The 27414-nt window shown below is 46.7% G+C and overlaps 1 protein-coding gene across 1 annotated transcript in view; it reads left to right on the forward strand.

Annotated features, from left to right (window-relative positions):
- The first annotated feature begins 291 nt into the window (after nucleotides 1–291).
- The window catches only part of TRPC5 (transient receptor potential cation channel subfamily C member 5), a 54245-nt gene continuing 27122 nt past the window's right edge, over nucleotides 292–27414 (forward strand). The window contains exons 1-2 of the mRNA XM_085319711.1: nucleotides 292–669; nucleotides 14122–14643. Of these exons, the coding sequence (XP_085175837.1) occupies nucleotides 292–669; nucleotides 14122–14643 (900 nt within the window). The remainder of the gene's footprint in view (nucleotides 670–14121; nucleotides 14644–27414) is intronic.

Consider the following 27414-nt stretch of genomic DNA (forward strand, 5'->3'; position numbering starts at 1 on the left):
TAGCCTCACGTTGATGTCAGATTTAAAAGTATTCCCGGWGTCCCCGCGTGCTTCCCCCGAGCAGTAGTGTAACCACCTGCTTTCTCAGCTACCCTTCCAGTGTGGGGTTGGTCGGGGAGCGGTGCCGTCCTCGCGTTGAGAGTGAGACGCCTTAAAGAGGAACCGAAAGCTTTTAGTGCAATGAACCTCTGGAGGCTTCTTCACCACGAGGAGCCGGCCGGGGTTGCTTGCCCGTTCTGTCACTCACGTGTGCTTCCTCTTCCGCGCTAGGTTGCCCGGTCACTATGAACAATGGCCCAGCTATACTACAAAAAGGTAAATTATTCGCCGTACAGAGATCGGATCCCGCTGCAGATCGTGCGAGCGGAGGCAGAGCTCTCGGTGGAGGAGAAGGCCTACCTCAGCGCTGTGGAGAAGGGGGACTATGCCAGCGTGAAACATGCCTTGCAAGAGGCAGAGATCTACTACAACATCAACATTAACTGTATGGATCCTCTTGGTCGCAGTGCCCTTTTAATAGCCATAGAGAATGAGAATCTGGAGATCATGGAGTTACTCTTGAACCACAGCGTGTACGTGGGAGACGCTCTGCTATATGCAATACGGAAAGAGGTGGTGGGGGCTGTGGAGCTGCTGCTGAATTACAGGAAGCCAAGTGGTGAAAAACAGGTTAGTCGCATGTTCCCGTTCAGTTTTAAGTCACTGTCCTAAGAAAAGTCCCGCGCTGGAAATGGCTCACTGCACAGAGGMGGTGCTGTGCAAGGGTCGTAAAACAGAGTCCTTGACGCAGGTCCCTTGCCCTGACTGCCCGGAGTAAGCGTGGGCAGTCCAGTTTGGACGTCAGCTTTCCAGTCTGAGCAAACATGTGCCTCCTGACTTAAATACTTCGGGCATTTTCCATGTCTTACAGTATTTGTGGGCTTTCTGATTTATAGATAGATTTACAGATGCATGCTTTGTAAGGAGTTTGGGGCTGTCTGGAATTACGGTACGCTCTATAAATATGAACTATAGCCATGCTGTTTTTAATAGGTAGAATTGCTTTTCAGAAGTAAATCCTGAAAACACACAAGCTTATAAATAATCGTAAGCAAACAAGCAGTCTGCTAAGTTCCAGTACGCAGCCATAGTACAGACATATCATCTTGGCCTCCATCTCTGGAGAGCTCCAGCTCAGAGGGGCCGAGGCAGGAGCACATGATGTAACTGCGTGAGCTAAGCGCTGTATATCTGAGCCACGGACAGCTCCTGCGGTGGGCACGAAGGATCCTTAGCTACGAGGCCATCAGTAGGTTGGAGGAGTAGGTGAGGATTTTTGTGCAAAATCAGAGTCCGAATCCTGTCTTTTCAAGCATCACGTAACACATGCTCCCTAACTTTTTTTTTCCTTTTTTTATTTGCAAGCAATATGGCCAGTAGCAGGGATGGTTTATACACATTACTGACCACTGACAATTTTTCTGTTCCCTGCTTAGAAAGCAATATCCAAAACCTCGATGATCCCTATTGCTAAGGCCCTGTTTTGAAGTCTATGTGGACACGTTCCTCAGTGTAGAAAGAAGGAAAGGAGTAATGCCAGTCAACCGTAGAAGAAAACTCTTTCAATATGTAGGCCCTTAGTATGCAGCTTTTCAGTAGCAATGTTTTGTAGTCGAAGCAAACAGCGAGGAAACACTCCAGGTCAACCCTGACAACATTCAGGAGTTTTCAGCTCTGTGTTTAGAAACAGCAGTATTGTGCGTGCCACAGAAATGCGATTATAGCCCCTAATTTACTCACTAGGGATGTGCAGAATCTCTAGTGTCAGAGCTAAAAACTGAAATGTTAGCACTAGGTTTTAGTGTGGCAAAAGACAAGTAGCAAAGTGCAGGTCATTCATGGAGAATGAACTTTTCTTTTCTTGGTCTTCTGGAAAGTTTAATCATCCTACACTCCAGAATGACAGCAAGGGTAGGAGATCACTTTACTGAAAGTGTTCCTAAGTAGCATGAGGAACTGCCAGGAAGTGCTGAAGGCTAATGGCAAACTCTGTCCGAATTGTCAAGAAAAGCAAATGATGGTTTTCAGTACGGATTTCTCTAAAATCTCGTGGATTCCAAACCCTGCGTCTGCTCTAATTCACAGCCTTGCTGGCTTACCTGGACAGAGCCAGAAGTCCATTAAATAAGGCTGATTTATTGCAGCTGAAGCTGAGCTCCACCATCTCTACCTTAGTGCTATATTTCATAGGAGGGCTGTTTCGTTCTTCTTCATCAGTATGCCAGTGCATAGCTATCTTCCCGTCGCTGTGTTTATGCCTGCTGCAGAGTTCATAACGTGAACATGTGTGCAGGGGGGAAAGAGGCAATGCCAGCTCCAGCTTTTTTTACAAGGTTTGTTACAGGGCCAGATTTCATCAGTAGGTTTCAGGTCGGTGCTGGCTTGGTGCAAGACCCTATATCCACGCTAGGACTGCTGATCTCCCCGGCAGTGGCTCGGGCTCCCCCGTACAGCSCCGAAGGGTTTGCCCGCTGAGGGCTGTGGGCCGGCACTCTCGCTTCTGCGGTTCCACTGGTTGCTCTTGTGGCGATGGTAATTAATATTTATTCCATGTACGGCGTTATTGCATTAAGAAAAGGAATGCTTAGTTGAGCAAAGTTGGGACACGCAGCTCAGCTTGTCAGATCACAAAGTTAATACAGGAGGGGTTTCTGGCCGCAAATCTCTGATGCTAATTCTAGAGCTATCTCCAGGCACGTTCAGTAATTTCCTTGCTGGGCCCTTTCTCCGGAAGTCTTTTGGGAATCCCACACCTAATTGCTTTCACAGAAAGCACTTAATAAATCAGATTAGCACAACTTTGTCCTAATCAGAGTAACTCATAGGTCCTAAAGCATACAAAACCCCTGCTTTGTCGGCTGAGTAGGAACCAAAGTTTGCACCTCATGGAAGAGTGTCTGCCTGGATGAGAAGTTTGTAATTTAGTGTTATAGCATTTATGGACAAGGTGCCGAATAACCTGTTTGGGAACCGTACGCGGCGTTCGGGTCCCCCGCACAAGCCTGTGCCGAGGCAGCTCCTGGGCTCGGCGCTGTTCCCGCCGGGGGCTGCCTGGCTCTCCGCGGCGCTCGGGGCGGGTCTCCACCATGCCGAAGTCTCGCTGCTCCGGCTGCCAGGCACGAAGAGCTGCTCTTTTTGCAGCTGTTTCCTTCAGCTGTGTTTGGTGGTGCCTTTGCATCCGCGTCCTCGAAAGCAGCCGAGTGGCATCGTTGAGCGCAGTCCGCTTCCTCGGCGTGTGTCTTTGCTCATCGGCACATCCTAATCCTCGAATGCAACCCTGAGCGACAGTGACAACGGCCCAGGTGGCACTGTATCTGTCTCTCGTAGGGTTACAGCACCAAAGRTACCCACAAAATAAGGAAGAGCAAGGAATAAAAAGACCAGCGGCCGGGTGAGCCCCAAGCTGACGCGGTGTGGCTCACCCGGCCGCTGAGCTGTGCATCCTGGTCACCCCATTCCCATCTCCCGAGAGCTCCCGGCAGAGCTCAAAATCAGCAAGTGCTGATTTTCCAGTGGAAATTCRTGGTCAGTGAATGTTATGTCCCCCAGGGAATAAAGAGGAGCCAGATCAGGTGCTCTGATAGATATTGTTTGCTTTTAGGGACAGCGAGGAAGCTGGAAAATTCACATCGTCCACTCTATTTGAAACTTTAATTCTATGTCATCATTAGTAACAGTTGTGTTTCTGAAAATGTTGAATTCTTYTGACATCAGTACAGATCTTTCTGTTGACTTCAGGCGAGGGTCAGTGAACATTCAGGGGAGCTTCTGTGACTGCCTCTTGGGTTGTTTCTGCAAAGCTGCCCAGCTTCTGCGCTAAGCACACGTCACGGTGCCCAGGGCAATGCTCTCAGCTTGCACAGATCTCGCATCATTTTTTTGCCTTGTTACAGTGGATGCATTTCCAAAGCAACATGCACAGTGTACGCTGACTACTGAACCCTACTCCCATTCTTTAAGAAGCTTTAATCAGTTACCTAAATTACTACATGTTCAYGGGCTACCCATAAGCACCTTTATGGGTAGCTGTTTTGTTCGCAATCAGAGTTGATGGCAAATGTTTACATAAGGATGATACGAGCATCCCTCTGGTATCTGCCAAAATTAGCAATTTGCTCATTGCAGATGGCTCCAGATTAATCTGGTTCACAGATGGGACTACAAGTGCAAYTCCTCAATAATGAGGAAAAAAAGAAAAGGAATCTCAGTATTTGTAACTGTGATTAAATTTATTATTTATTTCCTCTGTCCAAAGGCCTTATGAGTCAATGAGATATCAACAGATACCAATGCATATGTCTTCCAAAAGAAGGGTCTTTACAGAAATAAGCCCTTGAGGAATATGGTTGTGAGGAGGAGCCTAGAGAAAGCAAAGGCAAGTTTTGAATCTTAGTTAGTTGGTAATCCTTAGGCACCTGCTGGAGGAAGGTTGCTAAACTTTATAGTATTTGCTAATTTAACATTTGACCTCAAAAATCCTTTTTCAGATGAGCTGATGAGTGAAAATCTTCCTTAATCTCTGTGTAAATGTCATAGATCAGTGGCCTTGAGACAATCTTTTGTGAACCAGAAATGCTATGGTGCATTAAACTGTTTTATTCTTGCCCAAATCCGAAAACTTCTTTGATTCAGAGTGTTTAGTTTCATTTTCCTATGTAGGGTCACGTAGGGTTTCTTTGTCCTGTATGCCGAGTCCAGTGCAAAGTTTGGCTCTTTTTCCAGCACACCGTGATTTCTGCAAGCTTGCAGATACTTACTGGGGCTGCAAGCTCATTGCTAACATTGTCAGACACAGGCAGGCATTGACAGAGCTTTTTAAGTCAAAGGAAGCAGCTCAAGTGTCAGGTAGCTCATGCCATAAAAATTGAATTCTACGGACAACTAGAGAAGAGTTGGAGAAGTTGTTGATATTCCTGATGCCCTGACAGAAGCACTTATTACAGATCTGTGTCACCTGCAGGCAAGCTGCACAGAGGGGCACGGTGACAGGAGCRAAGGACTGCTCTGCTTACTGGTTTTGGGGGCTGTGAGAAATGTTATCCCTCCTCGCTCAGCGCAAGGTGTGGTGTTTCCCTGAGAATTCGTAAGGTCAGAGGCAAAGGAGGGACTTGGGGAGGCTTCAGCTAGAACTGCTGAGCTTCGTGGCACTAACTCCTGCACCGTGAACTGAGGGTGGGTGTGGGGAGGGTCTTCAAGTACAGGCTGGGCAAACAAGATGCTTGCTTACCCCGTGSTAGTAGAGGTCCGGTTAAAGGCTCTGCCCGTTCCTGGACGTTGCAGCCGAGACCTTTGTCAACAAGCGTGGAGCACTGCAAAGGCAGAAGACACAGGGATCAGAGCAAGCCCCAAGTGTAAGTGGGTCTACGTAGCACTTCTGCAGTCTTAGCCACTGCRTCTGAGCAGTATTTGTGTTCTTCCATGAGTTTAAAAAGCAGTTCAGCTAATTCAAGCACTGGGCTGCTGAAGCCTGGGCATCCCTATCAAGGAAATGCATAGGCATGACCTGTTCTTGCCTTCTTCCTCAGTCCTTGCTATTGAGCACCGTCACAGAGAGAGTAACCGGCTCCTCGGGAAGACACAGTGCAGCTAGCTGGCCCTTTGCTGTGACTCAGAACGGCTGTTTCTACGTTAATACATGAGGTCCACAGTGAAGAGGGAGCACTGAACCTGGCCAGGCACACTCAGAGCCAGGGCAGGTTCTGCAGCATAGAAGCAGCAAAGGAAAACTGCTCGCGATACAAAGATATTTGAAAGGCAAAATAAGGAAAGAAGATTGTGTCTGAAAACAGCAAACGAGTTGTTACTGCTCCAAAGCCTAATGGCTCTGCCAGCATCCAAGCGCTTCATTATTTTTATTGATGCAGTAATAATTCACAGCTATGGTTAATGCGCCTCCGACACTGCGGCTGCCTTCGAAATGAATTCCATCTAATTAAACTAAACAACAGAGAAATCAAAGACCACTTCAGCTGATGATTAGATCTGACTGGGAATCTCTTCCCTCCCGCCTTCCTCCCCAAATGATCTTCAGCCTGCGAGAAGGAGATGCGAGGCGAAGGCAGGAGCTCGGGCAGCGGGTCACCTAGTCGCGCTAGCGAGCGTCACCGGCGCGAGGGCCCGCGGGTGGCCGTGCCCGCGGCCGGACGCCCGACCAAATCAAACRCAACAAATCAGAAGCTGCCCTGAAACAAGGCTGTGGCCCCCCGAAGGACGCRTACCCGCAGGATGGCGCGGCAGGAGCGCGCTCGTTCTGAGCACGGCTGGCCTTGCCTTTGCAAAGCAGAGCGCCAGGCCCGCAGCTCCTTGCCCCCGCGCCGCGGCGGGAGCGCTCCGGTCACCCTCTGCCCTTCCCCACGCTGCTCCGAGGGGGAACCGCGTGCGTCCGGGGTCTGCGCGCTGCCGTGGAGGAAAACCCGCTCGAGCCTCCGAGGGGCTCGGGGTTGCACGCGCTGGTACTGCTTAGTCCACGGCAGCGAGAAGAGGCCTCACGTGCTGCACTTAAAACCCTCCTCGTGCAGCAGACGATGAGTTAGACCCAGTCCCCGCGGCGCGCGCGGGATGCCCTTAGCTAGGTGTGCAAACCCCTTATCACTGGAAATACCGAAGCACTGCCTACGTGGTAATAGGGGAAGATCGCGACCACCCCRATTTTACTCTTTTCTAAGACCTTGTCGCCTCTCCGGGTTGCCGTGTTTTTGCTGCCACTCCGGGGTCAGGCACCACAGCGTCGTGCTGGTTAGTATAAAACCATGCCAAAAGCACAGCCTGCGACCCAACGTCACCCAAACCTGGCTAGCAACATACTGCCTCACCTAAGCTTAACGAGACATCTCTCATCCGCGCACGGTAATGAATTACAGGAAAGAGGGACATTTTGCGTACGAAGATGATGACATAAAAGGCTATAGATAGTACGGTTATTAGATCAGATTGGCCCGTCGTGTCCTCGTAACCACTAAGTCAGAATAGAAAATACATAGCTCAAATAAAATGAAGTAATTAAAAAGCTGGACAGGCAACTCTTCCCTCCCAGAATAAATCCTGGAAAAATGCTTGAAAAAAAGATAGCGATTATAAGATGACTTTCCAGGCGGTGCCTGAGAATGGCTGCAGATTTCCAAGCAGCCCTGGCTTGTCTTTATCCCAGCACTTTTGGGGTAGGGGAAAGCTTATCTGTAAAAGGAAAAAACATGTAAGGTACAGTGGAATTCCCAAAGCCCTTAGTGTATTCAAGAAATTAACAGGACTAGAGTAGGTAAGCTCCTTAAAAAAACAGTTTCCTAACTTAAAAATTGTCAGGGTTTAGTCTTTATTGACACCTAAAATAGCTGTTCCTATCACTGAGTAGCTCTTAAAATGGTAGTGAAGAAAAGTGAAAAATGAATAAACGGTGTTTTATAGTTTAATAGCCTGCTGATCTGGACTTCAGGAAAGAATTCAATTTATTCTTGTGCCAGCAGTACTAGACTTGCACCTGAACTGGTGTGGGAAGCTCTCAGGAAACAGTTAGATCCGGCAAATAGCTAGGAAACCTGTGCGAGTGGCCAAGGCCAGGTTCTAGTTTCAGTTATGCCACATTTTTGCTCTAGCAGCAATTTGCCTTAGTTGGGCAGGTGTCATTATTCAGCTAGCCCCAGGCTACGTAAACAYGGGGTAAAACCAAGATTCATTTGATAGTCGGTTGTATCACAGAGATCATACGACCCAGTACGTGAATTGTGAGCGCAGGAGGCTTCTCAGCCGTCCCGATCCAGGTGAGAAGTCATAACCGGGAGAGGGCGGAATTGCTCACGGCACAGCGCTGGGCTTGCTCCTCTAAACGAGGCAGAGCACCCTCGTGGGATGGGAGCCCCCTTCCCGCTGGATTCAGCCAAGGGCGAGAGCCCCTTCCCCATGGGCTCTATCAAGGATGGGCGCCCCTTTCCCGCTGGTGTCAACCAAGGATGGGCGCCCCTTTCCCATGGACTCTACCGAGGATGAGAACCTCTCTTCCCACGGGACTCAGTCCTTCTTCTGGGATGCAGCAAGCCACGGGATTTCAGGGCAAAGCAGAAGCTGTCTCAAACCCAAGCTGTCCAACTCTGTGACAGCATCCTCCTGGGATCTGGAGAAGAAACTCCACACTGACTGCCTTGTGCAGTCATGAACTGCCTCATCTTATTGCCTCCACCTGCTTTGGAGAGGGAGGGTGGCTTAGGGGAGAGAGTGCTCCGTCTGCAAGGAGTTGCCATAGGCTGTTTAAACTCATATTTGCAAAATTCTTTCCTTCTAAAGGCTTCTCTTTTTTAATCCCCTACAAAAGAGAAGCTGTTAGGTAGCATGAGCCATAAACGGTGACATCTTTTGACAATCTTTGCTGGCCGTGCTGTGTTTCCTAAACACATGGCTGAGCACAACAAGCTCTGATACATTTCCTCGGCCACTGTCAGATGCACTAGGTTTCAGTTTAGCTCTGCGTAACCAATCCCTTGGGTCTGCCTCCATTTTTAAACACATGGATAAGCAGCCAAATTAAAACTAGAAGTATCTAGAGCAGATATATCTGGATTAATACCTGTTTTGCTTTTGCTTATTGGCTTGAGAGAAGAAAAAGCGTGGTTACGTAAGGATCATGAATCATCTTATTTTTTGCATTATTTCAGTAATAATGCACTGTATCATGCCATGTTTTATTCAAAGATAGATATTTCAGTGTTAAAATGTATTCTCTGGTTACCGAGTATCAGCATTTGGCTTGCTACAGGGTRCTGAAAAGGTAGCAGTTTAAGTTCTCAGTTTGGCAGTGTCAGTCTGAGGGGCAGAGGCTTTGGCTTTATGGGTATACAAGTCACTGAGCAGATTTTAGACCAGAAGGAGCCTTTTCTTCAGCTGGGATAGCTCTATTGGTGAAATCACCAGAATTGCTTCAATAGTAACAGTAGAGCTTGCCCAAAACTCTGTCTATAGCCAAGTGTGCTTTATGCTGCAGTTAAAGACTTTGCATAACCAATAAAAAGGCCATTACAGAACATTACATTTTTGTTACCAATCAGTTCGCATTGTTCATTATATTTTATTAACCAAACAGCATAATTTCATTCAATTAATTGCTCTTCAGTGAAAATCAACCTCTGTTAATATTGATATTGCCACTCTCAGTGATACAAGCTGTCTCCCAGGGCATGTCTGATAAAGATATTCAGGTTTTGAAATCATCCCCACTGCACAACCTAAAATAAATACTTAAAACTCTATAAGCATGAAACATTTTTCCAGAATGCCACATACAGAAACAAATGCCTAATGGGTTCTGTCAATGAAAAAATGTTGATTACAGGGTTTAGGCAGGGAGCAGGATCCAGCTGGCCGTTCAAGTCACAATATGTATTATTTCAAGACCATTTTGATGTTAACATGGCTGATCTGCAGTCTAGCAACACCAACTCCATCTCTCTATTTATAGAGCTGCATGTAGAAGTGCCACAGGACTGCGTTTCTGAACAAAATCGCAGTCCCTGCTAAAGCACCTTCTGACGACCAAGCCTCACGCTACATTGATACAGTGCAGAGTCCTCTTTTTAGAGTGATAAAAATTGGCCCTGCCTTTTACCATTCTTGGGGGTGGCATGTGCACGTCCCCCATAGGGCTACATGCACAGAAAGGAATTAGAAGTAGGAAATGCGTTTTTCAAAGAATTGCTCAGTCTTCCATTCTGTAAGTACTGCGTCTGAAGCCCTCCGTGAAGCTGCATGGGTCTTTTGTTGAGTAGAACGTTGTTTTGGCAGTTCGAAAATCTTTTTTTGATATGTAGTTAAATCAAAAAGTCACCCAAGTTGGAAAAACAGTTAAATACATAGCCATATTTACAATTTATACTGGTCCAAATGAGATGCTAGTTTATGGCATGGAGATGGCCTGAACACGTGGCAGTTGAATCTGTAGCAGGTAAAAGTATTACTAGCTATTTTCAGGAAAACGTGGCAGTGTCCTCAATGCTAGACAAGCCTCTGACCCAAGAAGCTTTTAACTGGAGATGAGTAAAAGCAAGGCTTCGTGCTTAGGCTCGGCTTTGCTTTCCGGAGAGCCTGTTTGCGCGCCGGGCCTGGCGTGCTGTCGGGTTATCGGAGCAGGCAGCTCCCACGCGCGCCGCAGTCAGAGCGGACGCCGGTGAGAGCGCTGAACGCRAAGGCAGACTTGTCGGGTGGGGTAACCCGTCGCGAGAGGGAGGACTGTCAACGCGGAGGAAGACACCGAGAGAGGAACAGAAAACCATCCCCAAGCAGTCRATAGGCAGAGCCAGGTTCTCCCCGCGGTGGAGCTCGGGATTTTGACTAGCAAATCTCRGTGCTCCAGAAGGACTGCTTTCACTTCGCTGTCCTCCTCTGTCTGCCTAGTTACGTGCTAGGTGCTGTATAAACGCTGTAGCTTGCTTTGAAATCCTTCAGTGTTTAAACCTGGGTATTAACTTAGCTCCCACAGTCCATAAAAGGCAAAAGATGCAGTATAGTAGTGTTTTCGTTTGGACCAGAAATGTGCTTTTGGAAGGATCTCCCTGTCCTCCCCGTTTACTGTGCTTCGGCTCACACCGCGGAGCAGACTCAGAGCACTTGAACTGCATTTTGGTGACGCTAAACCGGACGACGCGCTCCAGGAGCGCTCTTACACCAGACTTGAGTAAGTCTAAAGTAACCCCCCCCCCCCAAAAGCCTATAGCATGGCCATCAGGTCTTCAGCGCGGTTCTTCTGCTGTACTGCTCTGACCACACTGTGCTAGCTACTGATGGAAGCAGAGGGTCCTGCTCTCCCTATCCGCTGCCTTCCCAGAGGTGCAAAGGAAACTCTGATTTTCTCACTGGACAGTTAAAAGAAACGGTCAGAGGAGAGGAGCTCAGCTGTTCTGAACAGTGCTCTCACCTGAGCTTAGCCTCCATTTTCTTCTCCAATAAGGAGCATAGCTCATTTCTCTCCCTTTTTAAATAAGGGGATTTTTCACTCACTGCTGCATCATTTGGGAAAGAGTTGATGGCACAGTGGTAAGCAGCCTCGCTTTATGAGGATTAATGCAAGAAAGATGATAACAAGCAGTCGATCGCTTGTTGTTAAYGGTGCTGTTAAGAGAACATTACTAAGATAAAATGCAGATGAGGCACATGCCCCGATACAAGTCCTGACAGCGAGGTGCTGAAGGACTCGGCTTAGCAGCGTGCATCAGGTGATGAGGTTAATGGAAAAGAATTTGTTATTCAGGTCACTTAATGAAAATAACCTTGGGAGAGCTTTGCAGAGCCCTTGGGGTAAAACAATTTATTCCTCTTCTGCTTCCAACACAATAATTTAACCCAAGAGGTAGAAAAAGCTGATCTAAACACAAACTCAACCTGTCAGAGTAGCGCAGGAAGAACATCGGCAATTACGATGCAGCACTGTAAATATCTGCAGCACCTCCGCTGACGATACGTAGACTACAGCCCGAGAGCAAAGCCTTTCCCTGGRGGGCCCCGTCCTTAAAACGAGAGGGCTTGTTGATTAAGATGCAGCTTATCAAAGCACCATGCGAGACGACGCTTAAAACAATCATCACAAAACACAATTTTTAGCCGATGCGTTGTCTTTGGATCAACCAGTCGTAGCTGATCCCGAAAGATCCAAAGAGAGGGGCGCCAGCAGCCCTCGCTTGCTCTGCCTCTGTTCCCTGCTTTCCCTGGTTTGTTTTGCAGCTCGGCTGTARTCAGAGATAAGCTGCAGTTCCTGTGATTTGAGGCTTTAGGCTGGTCTGCGTCCAGACCTTGGAGAACACTCCTATRTTTTTCTGTGCCACCATTTCCCTTCTTAGCCTGCAAATCAAAGTGCCGTAAGCTGCCCGAGAAAACCTGTCTTCCGCAGGGCTCGATCCTTAAGGAGGCTGAGCTCCAGTTCTGGGGTGAGGGCTTGAGATGTGAGCCAGAACAAGAACTGGGAGAYCACTTGGCAGATACCCCTAATTTGATCCCAAGCCTTGGGACAAGCATTTTGAGAGCCCTAGGTCCAGATGCAGAAAGCCTCCAGAGGAGGAGGATAGTAGGAGATAAGGTTAGCCCTGTGCCCACCCATCACATTACTACTTCTGTCTGCAAGTGCCCGTTTCACATTCTGAGCAGCACGAATGCTTCATCTGTGTAAAGCTGAAAATCCTTTTTACAGCTCTGGGTACAATAACTTCRGTACAGAAAAACAAGATTAAACCTGACAGTAATGGGAGTGATAGAGGGGGAAGGTGTTCTTCCTTTGAGGCAGAGGCTCTGGATACAGCAGCCAGCAGCTGACTGTAAAGGGAGGAGAAGAAAGACAAACGCAGATACACAAGCGCCAGAGCTCAAGAGCGAGCTTCTAGGGGGTGGAAAAGACGAACCTGCGCCTTTCTCCTGACGTTTAGCAAACTACCTAAACCAGCTAAGCAAAGGAAGAAGGTCAGAGACCTTACAAAGAGAGCTGCTTTCAGGTGTTTACTACTCGAGATCTTAAAAAATATTTACCTAAGCCCTCCGYRGCAGAGCCTCACCATGGCAGAGCCTCACCRYGGCAGAGCCTCACCGCAATTCTCTGTTTTCTGCCCCGCGAGCCATATTTGTAGGCTCCCTCCTAAGGGCCTCTGCAGGGACCGGCCTTGTTAGCCAAACCCCTTCCCACCTGTGTGGCTGCGGGCAGCTGGACGTTTAACTCCTCATCTGCTGCGTCCAGGGTAGCAGGCTTGCAGCATTTCCCAAAGTGCCTCCACCCCCCAGTGAGCCCCTTCTGCAGGAAGCGTCCCCGTGGCGCACTGGGCTGCCCGCCTCTGGGGGAGCATCGTGGGGGGTGGCAGAGCCCCGGGCTGCTGCGGCGGCTGGATTACGCAGGGCTTTAGCGCTCAGCTGTAGCCCAGGCGTCTTCAGCGCTGTAGAGTCACTTGTCTCCCAGGGAGGTCAGGGCCAGCGGTGCAAGGTTCAGCGTCTCACAACCACTTTTAGCTATATCCTACGGAAGGACTTCCAACTGGTTACTCCATGCTATTTTGCCATTGCTTTCCTTGAGGATTTTTATGGTCTGAGTAATGTTTCCTGTCATTTGAACTCTTTGACAACAGTTTCTGTGTGATGTCTTTGACATTTGCAAGGGGGAGCGGGTCTGCTGTTCTCCAAAACCAGCACTCACCCCTCGAACAGCAGGCTGTCAGCTGCCAGGGCAGGAGCGGTGGGCACACGAAGTACAGTGTGCTCGGGTAGTGATTAGCACACAACAAAGAGAGCCGCCTGTGCTGCGAATGGAAGCACACTGCGTGCTTGGGATGTAAGAGCATTTCGGTCTAATTTTGCACTCTGCATATAGTAATAAGACGCAACAGGGTGTGCATTAAGCTCATCTTTTGAGAAGTGCAACTGTAGCTGAATAATGCACACCCTGTAGTGGCTTATTTGTAGTAGACTATGGCTCATTAATTTTACATTTTTTTTTTCCCAAAATCTTTAAAATAAAAACAAATCTGTTCTGAGGGCAGTTATGCAATGTATCTTTCCACTGAAAAATAACTTCAAATACAAACAGTAGGGAAAAGGTGAGGAAGAGCTCYACTCAACTACAGACCGGTGTTTTGGTTTGGCTTGTATAAGTGCTACTCTGAGTAGGTCTTTGGGCCACTAATGCAAATAAACAGTGCAAATAATGATAATTATTGAAATCTATTCAGTTTTCACTTTTTTTCTAGATTTTCCTCTCTTTTTACTTGCTTCCCTTGGCCTTTTGTTTTCCCCTTTTCTCACAGAAGTCCAGCTTTCAGTATGTGAACAAATACCCATTTCAGAGCAGCTTCATGTATAAAGCATTCACATGGACTGGTGACTGACTTTTACATCAAACTGTGAACTGAAGGGCCACAAATTCCTGCTGTGAAGATAGTCAGGCGTGATTTGGAGGAAGGTGGTTTTGCCAGAATAGAAGTGCGTCTGTGCATGGATTCAATAGGATTTAAGGAACAGAGGGTGTTATAAAAACTAGTTTTGTTAGAACATCACTGTACATGTAGGAAGGAAGAACTTTTTTTTCCTGCTCTCCCAAATGAGATATTACTCTGATTTATTCCTTGTGTATAGGTTCCAACCCTGATGATGGACACCCAGTTTTCAGAATTCACTCCAGATATCACCCCAATAATGCTGGCGGCTCACACCAACAACTATGAAATCATCAAACTCCTTGTCCAAAGACGGGTGACAATTCCACGCCCACACCAGATCAGATGCAACTGTGTGGAATGTGTTTCCAGTTCGGAGGTGGACAGCCTGAGGCATTCCAGGTCGAGGCTGAACATCTACAAAGCCTTAGCCAGCCCTTCATTGATTGCCTTATCGAGTGAGGACCCCATCTTGACGGCTTTTCGGTTGGGCTGGGAGCTGAAGGAGCTTAGCAAAGTGGAAAATGAGTTCAAGGCTGAATATGAAGAGCTTTCCCAGCAGTGCAAGCGTTTTGCTAAGGACCTTTTGGATCAAGCACGGAGTTCCCGAGAAYTGGAGATCATTCTTAATCACAGAGATGATCAAAGCGAAGAGCTGGATCCCCAAAAATGTCATGATTTGGCAAAGCTAAAGGTAGCAATAAAGTATCACCAGAAAGAGGTAAGAGTCATCTGAATGCGAAGGTGTGTGAAGACTGCATGTGCTGGGTAAAATGATTCACTTCTCTAGTCTCCATGGGCTTCTTTATACGGAGACGGGGTTACTAGTTGAGAGCCAGCAGGGCTGACTTAGGATGGGGTGGAGAACTATGTGCAAATAGTTAACCACAAACCAGGAGGTTCCATGCATCTCGATGACAGCTTGAGTTTTGTGACAATTGAGGACATCTGGGACATGCTGCAGTGGGTTATGGCTTGTACAGCACTAACTATATGTTTCAAAGATTTTTGAATTGCCTTTCGATATAACCCATCCCTGTACAAAGAAAAGCCTTCAGAGATTTCCATGTTTATTAGCTCCAAAAGCTCTTCCCAGTAGCTGCCAATATTCAGGCCTAGAAGGGATTGTCTGGCTCATGCCATTCTTGACTGCCAGAAATAATTTAATATGCTCTTCACTTCCTCCAGCCACCAAACACTTCCTAGGATCTGCTCAGCACAAGCTCACAAGGGCCACAGAAACTAGAGTRGCACAAGCAGGAGAGATCAAGGGCACTCTCAGTGTCCCATTCTCCATGCTAACAGCGGTTTTGTTAGGCAAAAATGCCCATGAGATTCTAGGAAGTGGACCATATAGTGCACYTCGGAAGTGCAAATACTTCTTCACAGCTGAGACTTGCTCTTGCTCTTTCATTCACCCAGGTTTTAGGAACCCAGAAACAACTCCCAAAGGTTCAAACTTTTGCCAGTAGTAGCAGAAAGGAAAGAAATACTTCAGCTGAAGGACAGAGAGCCTTTCAAAAGCCCCACAAATCCAGAGATTAGCTAGTTGCTGCAATTAGGCCTTGAACCCAAGGAGAATGCTGACAATAGTTTCATTAGTTGGCTGTGGATTTTCTTTATCTTTCCAAATTTGAACAGAATTTAGTAGATTATGTATTAATTGTTGCTGGCCAGTGACGTTCCTGGGTTATCTTACAGAAGAGTTTAGCTTGCTTGGTGGAGGAACTGAATTTCAATGTCTGTGACATATTTCTGTGTCCAGAGGGTGACAGGAATGGCAGAAAAGCCGGCCAAATGATTCTCTTTTCATTGCCCTCCCTACGTTTGAGCCTTTGCTTTATGCATTGACCCAGATGAGAAGAGCCTGATATGATAAATTCCACCTCCCATGCAGGCTGCTCCTGTCACTTCAGGGAAACAGTCAAGAAGAGCAAGATGCAGATTTTCCTTTCTTCCCTCCGGTCTGTTGTGCCTCCTGCACACCAACCCTGATGCAGCAAGCTGGAGCTGAAGCCTTAAGCTTGCCGGGGTCTGGCCCGTGCTCGCTTTGTGCTGTCTCACGGGGCTTCTCCAGGAGAGCATCAGCAAGGCTCGCTGGCCGCCCTGTCAGTTTGTATTTTTCACTGCTGCTGGCAGGGTCAGCTAATACCATAACATCGTTAGGGACACATACAAGTAGTGAAGAATTAGTCCAGAGAGTGTGATACAGTAGATCAGTTCGAGTGCTCCTCGAATCCAAGAAACTCTAGAAACCCTTCGWCACTTTGTTTTCCTGGCCTCGTAACGGCAGACACCGCATCGGCGTTCGCCCGTCAGTGCCGGAGGACACTGCTGGCGTTGCCGTGTGCGGAGCACTGCTGATTTCCCCATCTTGTCATGGTTTGGGTTCAGTGTGGTGCTCAGGCACGGATCTGCGACTGCCCCTTGTCTTGTGTTCGTGGTAAGAGACCGTAAGTCGAAGGAGTTCGCTGTGTTTGAGATGCAGTGGTGAATAGTACCGAAGCTCTTTCATATCTTGACTCTTTCTGTTTGGTTGCTTGACAGTTTCCATCTCTTTTCTTTTNTTTTTTTTTTTTTTTTTTTTTTGTTATATTTGACTGAATTCCAAATATATGGACAAATTCCATTTTTTGTGATACATTCATGACAGTTCCAGTGTATAAATCATAGCAAATGAGCACAAGCTATGTGCTGCCAGATAAAGTCAATGCKGCTTCCAGGTGGAAAGCTGGTGGGGACAGAGTGAATGAGTTCAAGAAACCAACAGTACGGAACCRCCTCGTCCTACCTGGTTATTCGCAGGCTCCTGGTGAATACCGACAGCATGCTGTTTGCAGGCAACAACGTATCGCAGTAGTTTTCTGAAAATTGATCCAAAACAAAATGCCAAGCAAGAAACAAACATCATCACCAGCTCCTGAAAAAAATGAGTAGGAGCATTTGGTGGGAGACACTGAGAAATGATTTTTAATCGTGATTGAAAAATATGAGACGGGGAGAATTTTTGTGGGGGACAAGAAGGAAAATGAGAACGAGTTTAACAAGTTTGCTTTTATAAAAGACACTTCTGCAGAGGAAAGCAGCAGKCATTGTAAAAGTAGATTATCTTGTTTTATTGAAGCATTTTGTATCTTAACATTGGATGGGATTGGATTGGGTGAGATGGCTTTTTATATCTTAACGTTGATAAACTCACAAGTCAAATCTCCAGTAGCTTGAGACTTAAAAAACCCACAGTGGACCATAGCTATTTTCTGGGGCTATATATTGTTACCTTACTTGGCTGTTTCTATAGTCATCGTAAAGAACACATAATCTCACATTGATTTTAGACAAATTGCTAAAGAAAATGACCTGCGGCTTTTTCTTTTTGCATGAAATAAGCCTCAAAAATATCCCTCCGAAATGAATTGATTCCATTTCAGCTTAATCAGGCAGATATGTTCAACTTCAAGATTCTTTCTAAAGGAATCGTTAAGAGGGAATCGGTAACGAGATCTTTGCCTTTGGATGGACATGCTGTACCATCTCTCTTGGGTAGGGAGCAGATCTTTTGAGTTACTCTTGATTTATACGAGTGTAAGTGGACTGGGAATAAGAGTACTCTTCACCAGACACAGCACTGAGTGTTTATTTCTCTAAGGCATTTCAGATAAACCCAGCCTGCCTTTTTTTGCCTTTTTGTTTTTCCATTGCACTCCTGCGCTGTGGAGTAGGAGCCGTTTTGCTGCAGCTCTAGGTAAGTAACAGCATTCAGATCCCTCGTGTAGGTTGATGGATGTCCAGCGGTGAACATACAGGACTGAAAAAAAATCCTAATGGGAAAAGCTAGACACCCACGGACAGTTCTTGTTCCAGGCTGAACCCGGCAGAAGGGTTTTCAAAGCTAGTTAGGCTGCTAATACGCAGGTAAGTAGGCAATAAGATTTTAAACAAAGTATAATCAGGTTAAGTGCCTAAATCATGTTGGAGATTAGACACTTACCTTGCTGAGGCATTTTGAAACCCCGCTGCTGAATTAGCTGCATTTTTGGTGCCTACGAACAGCAGAAAAATCTGCTCTTGTGCATGCAGTTGTAGYAAGCAGTGAGCAGTCAGCCCGCCGGGAGCACGGYGCCCTGCTCRCGGCGCGGGACCCCTGCTCGCGGCKCGGGTGAACGCGGCTTCGTGGGCCCACCTGCAGCCCGGAACGCAGCCTGCTTGGGAGGAGCTGGTCCCCTCTGCCAGCAGGTCCGTCTGCTCAGAGGAGACGGAGGATTTAAGTAGCTGGGATCTGTGTTTGCGTGGCGTTCATAAAATCCTGGAGACAAGTGAAGGCGACTTCAGTACGCTGTGAAACACGAGTTAGATCCAGCAGAGACGTGTCGGCCTTCTCCAGGTCCGCTTTCAAAAGAAACGATCTTCAGATCACTGAAGCTCATATTCCGAGGGACAAGTAGGCTTCCCGGAAAGCCTTGGTAGGATACGGCATTGGCCTTCATGCTGCTTTCCCAATTCTTTCATTCATAGCTAATTTTGGAAGGAGAAAGGTGCTGAAGACTATACAAAAAGGCACGGCTCAGCTGCTGGGGCTCAGCCGTCGCTATTCCATGAGGAAGAACATGCTGTTCTGCATCAGATTAGCTCTGCATTTGTTAATTTGTTTGGATTTGTAAGAAAAGATGGGGAGAAGTCATCTCGTGGGATCTTCACAGCCACGTGAAGCACAGTTGTGTGTCCGGCCCCATATTAAAGTCAGAGCATAAGCTGAATGCAARTATAATTGCTGTCCTTTAAGATTTTTTTCTTGCATTGCCAAAATGTTGTAAGGTAACCATAATGTAGCGGCAAATCAAGTAGCAGCACTCGGGGAAGAGCCTGTGTTCGCGACGGCTAGATTGCTAGCGCTTGCGCTGAGTTAGCTCGAAGGACTGTGCGCCGTTCCCGCTCRAAGGGAAGCTTGACCTGGGTCTCTCGTGCTCGCCGTGTGCTAAACCAGCGGCAGGGAAGGAGCGGGGCCGGATCGCTTGCTTTTCTAATCGGAAACCAGGGCGCTCTGCTATTTCCTCCTGAGAACGCAGCTTCAGAAGTTTTGCCTCGATTTTTCCGAGGCGTTTACAGAGACAAGCACCTCCCAAGATACGGCACTGGAGTGAATGAATTTCTGCTGTGCCTCATCTTTTTCGGCTGTCTTGACTCCGTCAGCTGCGTGACTGCCGTGAGAAGCGCAGCATCGTCCTCCTGGGAGTGCGCGCAAGCYGGGCGAATTTCCGAGGGCAGGTCAGTCAGTGTACGAAAAAGAGCTTTTAAAAATGTCAGAGATGCCTGAGAAATGGAGTGCGAGGCCTGTGAAAATCAAGGCTCGTCCGCAGCACCTTGTTTACCTGCCTCGAGAGCCATTTGGGTTTCTCGACGGACAGCCACYGATCTTTCTTTGCTTGCAGCCAGTGCTAAGTTATTCTCCCATGGGTTGGTCCGTTTTCTTGCCGCACAGCCTGGAGGTATAACGATACAGGACTGAATATTTTTATTGTGCTCTTTAAAGGTGCAATAAAAGGCTGGCTTTTTGGTGAGCCTGCAGCGCTCCCAGGGTTGATAAATAGGCTCTTACTTTCAGTTTTCTAGAATGAACTCTTATCCTATAATGAGCAGTTCTGTAGTAGGACTGGACAGGGGAAGGAGGACCTGTTCCCTGTGGGTTTTGGGGTTTTTTTTTTTTCCTGTCCTTGTGAGCTTGTGACTGGGACCGTCTGTATCCCTCAGAGTATTACGTGGGGAGGATGGTGTGTTTACACCACTTTCAGATAGGCCCCTGAGCTGAACCCCAAAGCTGAACCTAGGTATAGAGATTTCAGAAGCGCTGAGTGTCCGCGTGTCGCCTTTCGTTTCCCGTCAGCGTTCCTTCATTGCTGTACGCGGCAAAGTTACCATCTGACATGTGAACAGTGGCCAACGCTAAATGAAGCTGCTTTTTTCTCAGACTCACTGCTGGCTGGCAGATGACCACATTGCAAGATCTTCCCTGCATGGGGCACTGACTGAGCTGTCCTGGACAGTCTCAGCAGCAGGGCTCAGGGTGGGACAGGGACACTCGCGCACCCTCACAGTCGGTCGTTCCTGCTGATCGGTGGTGGGGTGAGAGGAGCATGCGTATGTTGGAGCCCATACTGCATGTGTTTGTGAAGCTGCCAGGTTTTTCRTTCAGTTTTGGAAACTAGCATGGAAATTTAACCCCTACAGCTGCACTGCATGGCAGAAATTAGGACCCCTCCCCAAACTTGGAAGGAGAAGAATTAATACTCAGAGGGCTGGTGGCTCATCAGTTTGCCAAAGTGGGCTTGTGTCCTCGTTTGAGGAAACAATGCTATTTCATGTGTTATTCATGTAACAGCAGACTGTTCCAACCTGACGACGGCGAGCAGGGTAGCCACMTCCTGCGGGAGTGCAGAAGACGGTCGGCAGAATCGTCTCTGGCTAGTCTTACCGTGTGCAAGTTAGAAAACACGGAAGAAGGCTGGTGTGTCAGTCAAAGACAAGGACTCTGCTTGAATTACTGTAATGCGTATTAGGCAGTAAATGCATGGATCATTATTCTTCAAGCCGTTTTTGGTGCCTTGTGCTTCTGAGCCAAATGATCTCTTGGACGATGAGGAAGTATGTTGAAAGCTAAAGGGACTGCCACTGTTTGAAGAACAGTCAGGAATGATTTAGTGGGTTTGTCAATTCCCTGAGCTTCATGTATGCCATCAGTCTTCTTGCTAGCAACAGAAAAGGCTTTGGAAGACAAAGTTAAGTACAGGACATGATTGATTAGCTTTCTGTAGACKGCAGAAACTGGAAAGGAGAAGGGATACTTGTATATCTTAGAAGCAAAGCGTTCAGCTTTATCTTGTCTGAAGGTCTAGACTGCCTTTCAGAGCCAACTTTATATCCCTATTGAAGAGTATATCATGTTACTCCATACTTTGTTTTGAGCAATACCCCAAAATAATAAACTCTCTGGAAAAAATATTTCTCTGGATTCCTCTTTTGGATATAGAAAGCGTAATTACTACGTGTTTGCTTCCCGTGGATTTCCGTTCTTCTTCTGTCCCTTAAGGGAGTGCGTTACGAGACTCCATGGACCACAGAACTGAGATTCCACTTCCGCCTGCTAAATATGTGTCAGATCTGTCATCATCCCGATAAGGCCTTTGGACCTGTCGTGACTGCGGACACGGACACCTCGGCTTTCTCCCCGCCGAGAGAAGTGCGATGAACAGGCTGTTTAATTGTAATCCTCCCGAACGGAGGTCCTGGGCACGGCGGCATTAAAAGYGGTGACGGCAGCTCCTGTCTTCTCCTCTCTCTACACTCCCTGCCGGGCTGAGTAAACGTCCCTCAGCAAAGAGTAGGTTCCCCTCACCGTACCAGAGTGAGATCACGCCGCTCCTTCAGAGGATCCCGGGGATGCGCGAGGACTTCGTAGCGCGGTGGTCTGTGCTTCCCTGGGTAATGGAGAGCGTCTGCCCCTTCGGGAGAAGGCAGGACAGAAACACGAGCCCAAACCGGAAGAGTCTCGGCGTGCACGTTTCTGAAGTTAAAAAGGAAGCAAATGAAAAATATTTTTGAACTTTTCATTAACACTAATAGGGCAAAGTAGACATGTATTTAAACTATTTGTGAGTGACTTTTAAAATTCTTTTGTTTGCCTTAGTTATCACTTATTTAAGGTAAATGTTAGAAATTCACTGGGGAGGCTAAACCCAGCCTTCTACTTAAAAGTCAATATCTTCTGCGCCTGAGCTAATGCCCGTGAGAGCTGCCAGGACTCATTGGCAAGGCCTGTAACACTTGAAGGGCTGGCTGMGGGAGGATGTAGAAGGGTCTACGAGATTGGTCTCTAAACAGCTTTTAGCCTGTATGTTTTGCTCAGCGCTTCTGCAGAACGTGTCTGGTGCCTCGTGTTCAGCTTTTGGAAATCAGAATTACCTGGCCGCCTCTCGCAGCTGTAGCGCTCGTATTCAGCCCTCGCTTGCGCTGCGTCGAGCTGCCTTTGGAAAATGAAGCTGTGCCTGCTTCATCTTCATAATAGAATCGTCCTGGCACGTTTGCCGAAATAATTCCTGCAGGAATTGTTTATSAGCTGTAGTCTGCTGTCTGCTAAAATAAATGCTAATAGTTGTTGCCTTCGTCCGCTGGGGGATCCGGGTCCGGCGCAGGACCCGGGTGTCTGCTCGCTGGGGTTGGCCCACGGAAGCCCAGGGCAGCAGCTTGCCTTTATCCGACACAGAATCGATGCCTGCGCTTAAATCCCGCTGGCGTCCGTGGGCTAGAAATACATACCTATAGCTAAAAACATGTTTAAACACTTTCTGAGTAGAGATGGATTTAATTATCAGCTTGAATACTTTGTTAATTGCTTCTCCTGTGGGTGGACACCCAGGATTTGCAAGCTTCTAGTTTTGTCCGGAAATATGTAGGACTTCTCTGAATACTTAATAACCAATCTGACATAAATTCATGAAAGCTATGAATTTTAGTGGAACTATACCAGGATTTTAGAGGTTATTCAGTCTCCTCAATGTTCACATCACTGGTGACTATCCAGTCCTTGCTGCTTAAACTGAGTTCATGTGTGCTACCATCAAGCAATGTGCTAAGCATAGGAGACCTTTAGTTAAGATTCATGTGTCATCACAACCTAAAATATTTCAAGAGCAGATTAGACAAAGTTCTATATAATTTGAGTCCATATGTTTGTCTATGAAGGATCCGGAGTTTGTTTTATTCATCATCACAGGGATTGAGCAGCTTGGGTAATGCTTGGTGTTCCTGAAGAACTATTCCATCTCTGCTCATGATCTTCTTAATGGCAGGAACAACTGCCATTTGGCTTTGCATCAGTGCTTTGCTGTTGATTGTAACATACATGTGAGAAGCAGCTGTGTTTCTGATAGGGTATGCATCCTGTATTTTCCTTAAAAAATAATAAGATTGTTTCTTGGAAATGCCTGAGGAAAAATGCTAGGTTGGAATCTCTTTTCCCCAGGTTATACGCCCAGCCCTCCAACTTCTTTGTTTCATTTCTTCCTTTTTCTTCCTGTTGCAGAAAGTATTTAATTAACAGGATGAACAATCATTAGGTGTTTACCCTCCTCAGTCTGCACTCGAGCAGCAGAATGTAAATAACTTTGCAGGCACTAACAAGGTTGAACTTAAAAAAGAAAGGTGCTACAGAAAAGGATTTTCTTATTCATCTCACTGTCAGCAGCACTGCAAACTTGAGGAGACCGATATTTCGTGTGCACAGGGAGATCTGTTGGCATATGGCTAACTGGCTCTCTGTAGCAGACATCGAATTAGGCTGCAGGAAGTTTCTCTCTGTCTTGGGCTAGTTCAGAAATGTAGCTCTTTGAGTATTTCCCAGTGGAATTTCCTTTAAGAGCAATCAAACTTACTCAGCAGTAGCATTTCCTTTCTTCGTCAAGAGCTCTCGTCCATGGCTACCAAAGGGAGGCCGACGGTTTGTCTGTTGTGCTGAAGGCGTGTTGTGCTACTTGGCTCTGAGCGGGCACATCCGCGCGATTTGGGAGTACAGGAAAAAAATGGGTTTGAAAAGTTCAGGTCTTGGCATGCCAGTTCCTGATCGTGAGTGCCCCGCTGGAGTAAGGCGGACTGCCTTCACTGGGATCCGTGGGATGTCGACAGTGTGCCCCGTGTTGCGCCGTGTTGGGCGGTGGGTTAGGATTTGTGGGTTTAGATGTAACGACATGGCAGTGATCGATAAACCCAAGCCTGTGGTAGCAGTGTGCGAGTCTCATCTATCTTCACGGGGAGAAAGAAATTCTGGCCAGATGATTCCGAAAATTCAGACAGGAACGGCCGTACGCAGAGCCGGCGATAGGGAGCGTGGGGTTTGTACGCCTGTGTCCGGACAGGCCACCATCCCTGCCGGGGCGCTGGGACGAGGCGAGGGCGAGACCTGCCGCTGCCTGCCTGCGTGGCCACCGGCACGGGGAGGAGACATCTCTTCAGGGACTTCTCCGTTGAACCTGGTGACTGCCAGGGAGAGGTCCCACGGCATTCCCCGGCAGGGCGTGATGGTCACATTCTCGTGGCAGGAGTTTTTATTGAACGGAGAAGGGCAGCGACATTTATCCCACGTTTTTTGATGATGGGGCTGGATTCACAAGAAAGCTCTGTTCTCTACGGCGTTGACTAAAATGTACGTGTGCCACTGCGTCAGGCACGGCACGGTTACTTGCCTGCCACACAGACAGCGAGATCTAGCCCGGTTTGTGTGCGGATCTGCCTTTTCAAAGCAAAAACTYGAGTTGTAAAAGGCAGCGGTGTGTAATGATACCCCCAAACATCGTGGCCCTGCTGCTATTCAGATGCCCTGGTTAGGTTAGCTGCTGTCGGCGAGGCCTGACCTACCAAAGCGAGGGAAAGGAAGGAAAGCAAAGTTCATTTTTTGGATCCCGTGGCAGATTTGGCTCTCAGCGGTAAGCTCCTTGGGATCTGATGCAGCTGAGCGGTACAAGAATTCAGTCCTGCCTATTAGCACGGGGCACCGCAGTTAYAAATTAGTGCTTATTCATCTCTGAAGAGCGTTTACTATCACTAACCACAGCAAGAGATCGGCAGAGGACTCCAAGAAACGCCGCGCAGCAGAGGCTGTTTGCAGCCATGGCGCTAATCAGAGTAACGGCGCAGMGATACTGTGCTCAGCCCCTGTGATGTCTATCAGGGAGCTATTTCAGTTGCTCCCGGAGGCATTCACATCTCAGCCCATCTGTGTCTGATCCTAAATTACTTATGACTGTGAGAGATAAGGGATTTCCCCACAGATAAGGGGAGGGGGGTGGAATTTAATTTTTGTGTTTGATATTTATACTAATGACATAGCATGCAGAAAGCATTCGAATGCTGGGAAGTATAATTTAGGTGATATTAAAATATCAATAAAGATTAGATATTAAGAAAAAAGACATTCCATCCAGCAGCTGCTGCTTCCTCTTAAAAGCTTTCTCTTAGTAGAGGAASAGGTGAGAGGGAGTATGATGAACCCTGAGAGTGAAGTTCCCTCACAGCCCAGTCAAGCTGCAAGCCAACAGTTATTCAAAAGACCCTGGCAAGGAAAAAGGAGAAAGAAAGGACATGAAAGAGTTTGTACAGCCATAGTTTCTACCCTCAAAATGCTTCCCAGCCATGACTGTAGTTGCTGATCTCACTTGCTGGAAAGATAAAGATACTTATCCCCATTTTCAGAAGCCAGGAGACCAAGCAGCTTGCCCACCAGTGACATAGTGGTGGTGTCCTCACRGGGAAGTACGCTGAGATGCATCTTAAATTAAATGAGCTGCATCTTCAGCAAGGGACGGATTCTGCTCAAGAGACTAATGGAGATGAGCTGGCCCTTTGGGTTTCCTCCCCTGGAAAAACATCCATAGCTTTTTCAACAGGTGGGRCAATCCTAGAAAACGCTAGGCCAGCACTACCATGGGCTTCATGGCATTGAATCTTTGTCTCATGTATTAGCTGAATTGAGCGTAATGCTATGTTTTAGAAACATTTCATTAGCGCAGCTGTCAGAACATTCTCCATCATGTCTGTGGGATGACGTCTCATGTTGCCAGCTGTAATGGAGACTGGAGACTCTTGTAACACAGGAATCCTTGAAAATCATGTTTGATACGCTGTCTGTTATATATTGGAGAAATACACAGTTTGCAAGTCATCTGTTCATCTTTTCAAACAAATAGACAGAGAGTGTCTGGTACAGTACATCTGCCATTGATTCTGAACTGTCTACAAAACCAGAGCAACATACAGTTTTTTAAATTATCAAGACCTCTCATTCTCACCATGTAGAAACTTCAGCTGATAACAAATCCTGTCACATACAGTATGTTCATGTGAAATGAAGAAAGAGTGTGATATTCACATGCACTATTTCTAACTAGAGCAAATGAAAAAGCATGAGAAAAAAATTAAAAATGTCTTTGGGATTCCAGTTACAAGAAAATTGAACTTATACTCAGGAAAGGCAGGTTTGTGGTATTGCCTTGGTGTAAGTAGTACTGGAGAAGTCAACTTGCCTTTCCAGATCTCAGTTTTTTATATTTGCAAAGCAGAAATAAGACTATTTCCTTAACTTTGTAAAGCGGTTTGAATGTACAGATGAAGGAACAAAAATTCCATGTTATTATTACAGACTAAAAGGGCTAAAGCTGAGTTTTTTTCATGTTTTTATATTGTATATGTGTTTATTTAACAGTATGAACCCTCRACTCTCTTCAACGGGTTGAGTGCTCAATGGTTAAGTCAATGAAAATTGGTAACAGTGCCTAGAAACAAAGATGAGCTTGGCATTCACAGCAGTAATCAGGGAAACAGCTGATTTCCATATGGCCAAACGTGATTCCGAGTTATCACAGAGATGATACTGAAACCAGTTGTTTCTCTGAGCAGTGCACGGAGTGGTTTTTCATTCAAATTTGGAGCGTCGGTGTTTTTGTGGACAGGGAATTCTGCACTTCAGCCAGTCGTGATCCTGGCACGACTTGAGATCTCAGCTTAAGATAGTATTTACTGATTTTGAATCTATGATTAATAAGTGACACTAATTTGGGTTAGTAAACCCTACACTGGTAAGTGCTTTGACTTAGCTTAAATGAAGAGACTGTTTGACGGTTTGTGGCATTAACGATTTTTTTTTCCCCTCCGTGTGCTTAAATTGCTTTCAGACCATTTTTAATGAGGTTGGAATAGGCTTGATTGGAAAATCTAGCAGCTTTTCAGTCGGTTTCCATGCCTCTTTGCCAAGCTGATCATGAAAGCTGCTCTTTCATGATGTGCGAATTTCTCTCCATTTGAAGAACGAACATCAGATGCAACAGGGAAAGCGGATTTTAGAAATGAGCTATTAAGCAGAGAGGAGGCACTTTTAAGATGCCTGCAAGTTGCACAGCAACCAAAGGAACATATAGTCACTTGATTTCTCAAGTGACTCTGACTTTGAGTCAAGGGGAAAACAGATTTATTCTCTCCTTAAAGCTTTCTATCATATGTGATAAAGAGAAAATATGTTTATAATTTCCCCCCTCAAAAAAGAAGTTGTACCTGATCTCAGAGAAACAGCAGTATCTATTACCATGTAAATTACTGCAGAACACATGCGGTCGCAGCTGCTGTTTGAGATCTTAAATGAAAAAAAGGAATGTACTCCATATCTGCTAGCTTTTAAACATAACTTGTTGACTTTTCTAAACTCATAGATTAAAAACCAATGAACCAAATACGAATCAATGCTTTTTTTTTTTCCCAGCTTCTATAGAATTGTTTCTTTCATCACCGTCCCCAGATTTGGCATTTTACAGCAATATTTTTCTGGTAGTTGCGGGCCACAAGCCTTTGCTGTTTTCTGTAGATAGTCGTCATGTGAACTATTGCCCAGTTGCTGTGGCAAGCATGTGTAGGTCGATTTGAAATCAAATATACTTCTGATTTTCTTTTCTGGTATCCT

This window comes from Rhea americana, unplaced genomic scaffold, assembly GCF_003343005.1.
Source record: "Rhea americana isolate MKP2758 unplaced genomic scaffold, rheAme1 scaffold_6, whole genome shotgun sequence".
NCBI classification, from domain to species: domain Eukaryota; kingdom Metazoa; phylum Chordata; class Aves; order Rheiformes; family Rheidae; genus Rhea; species Rhea americana.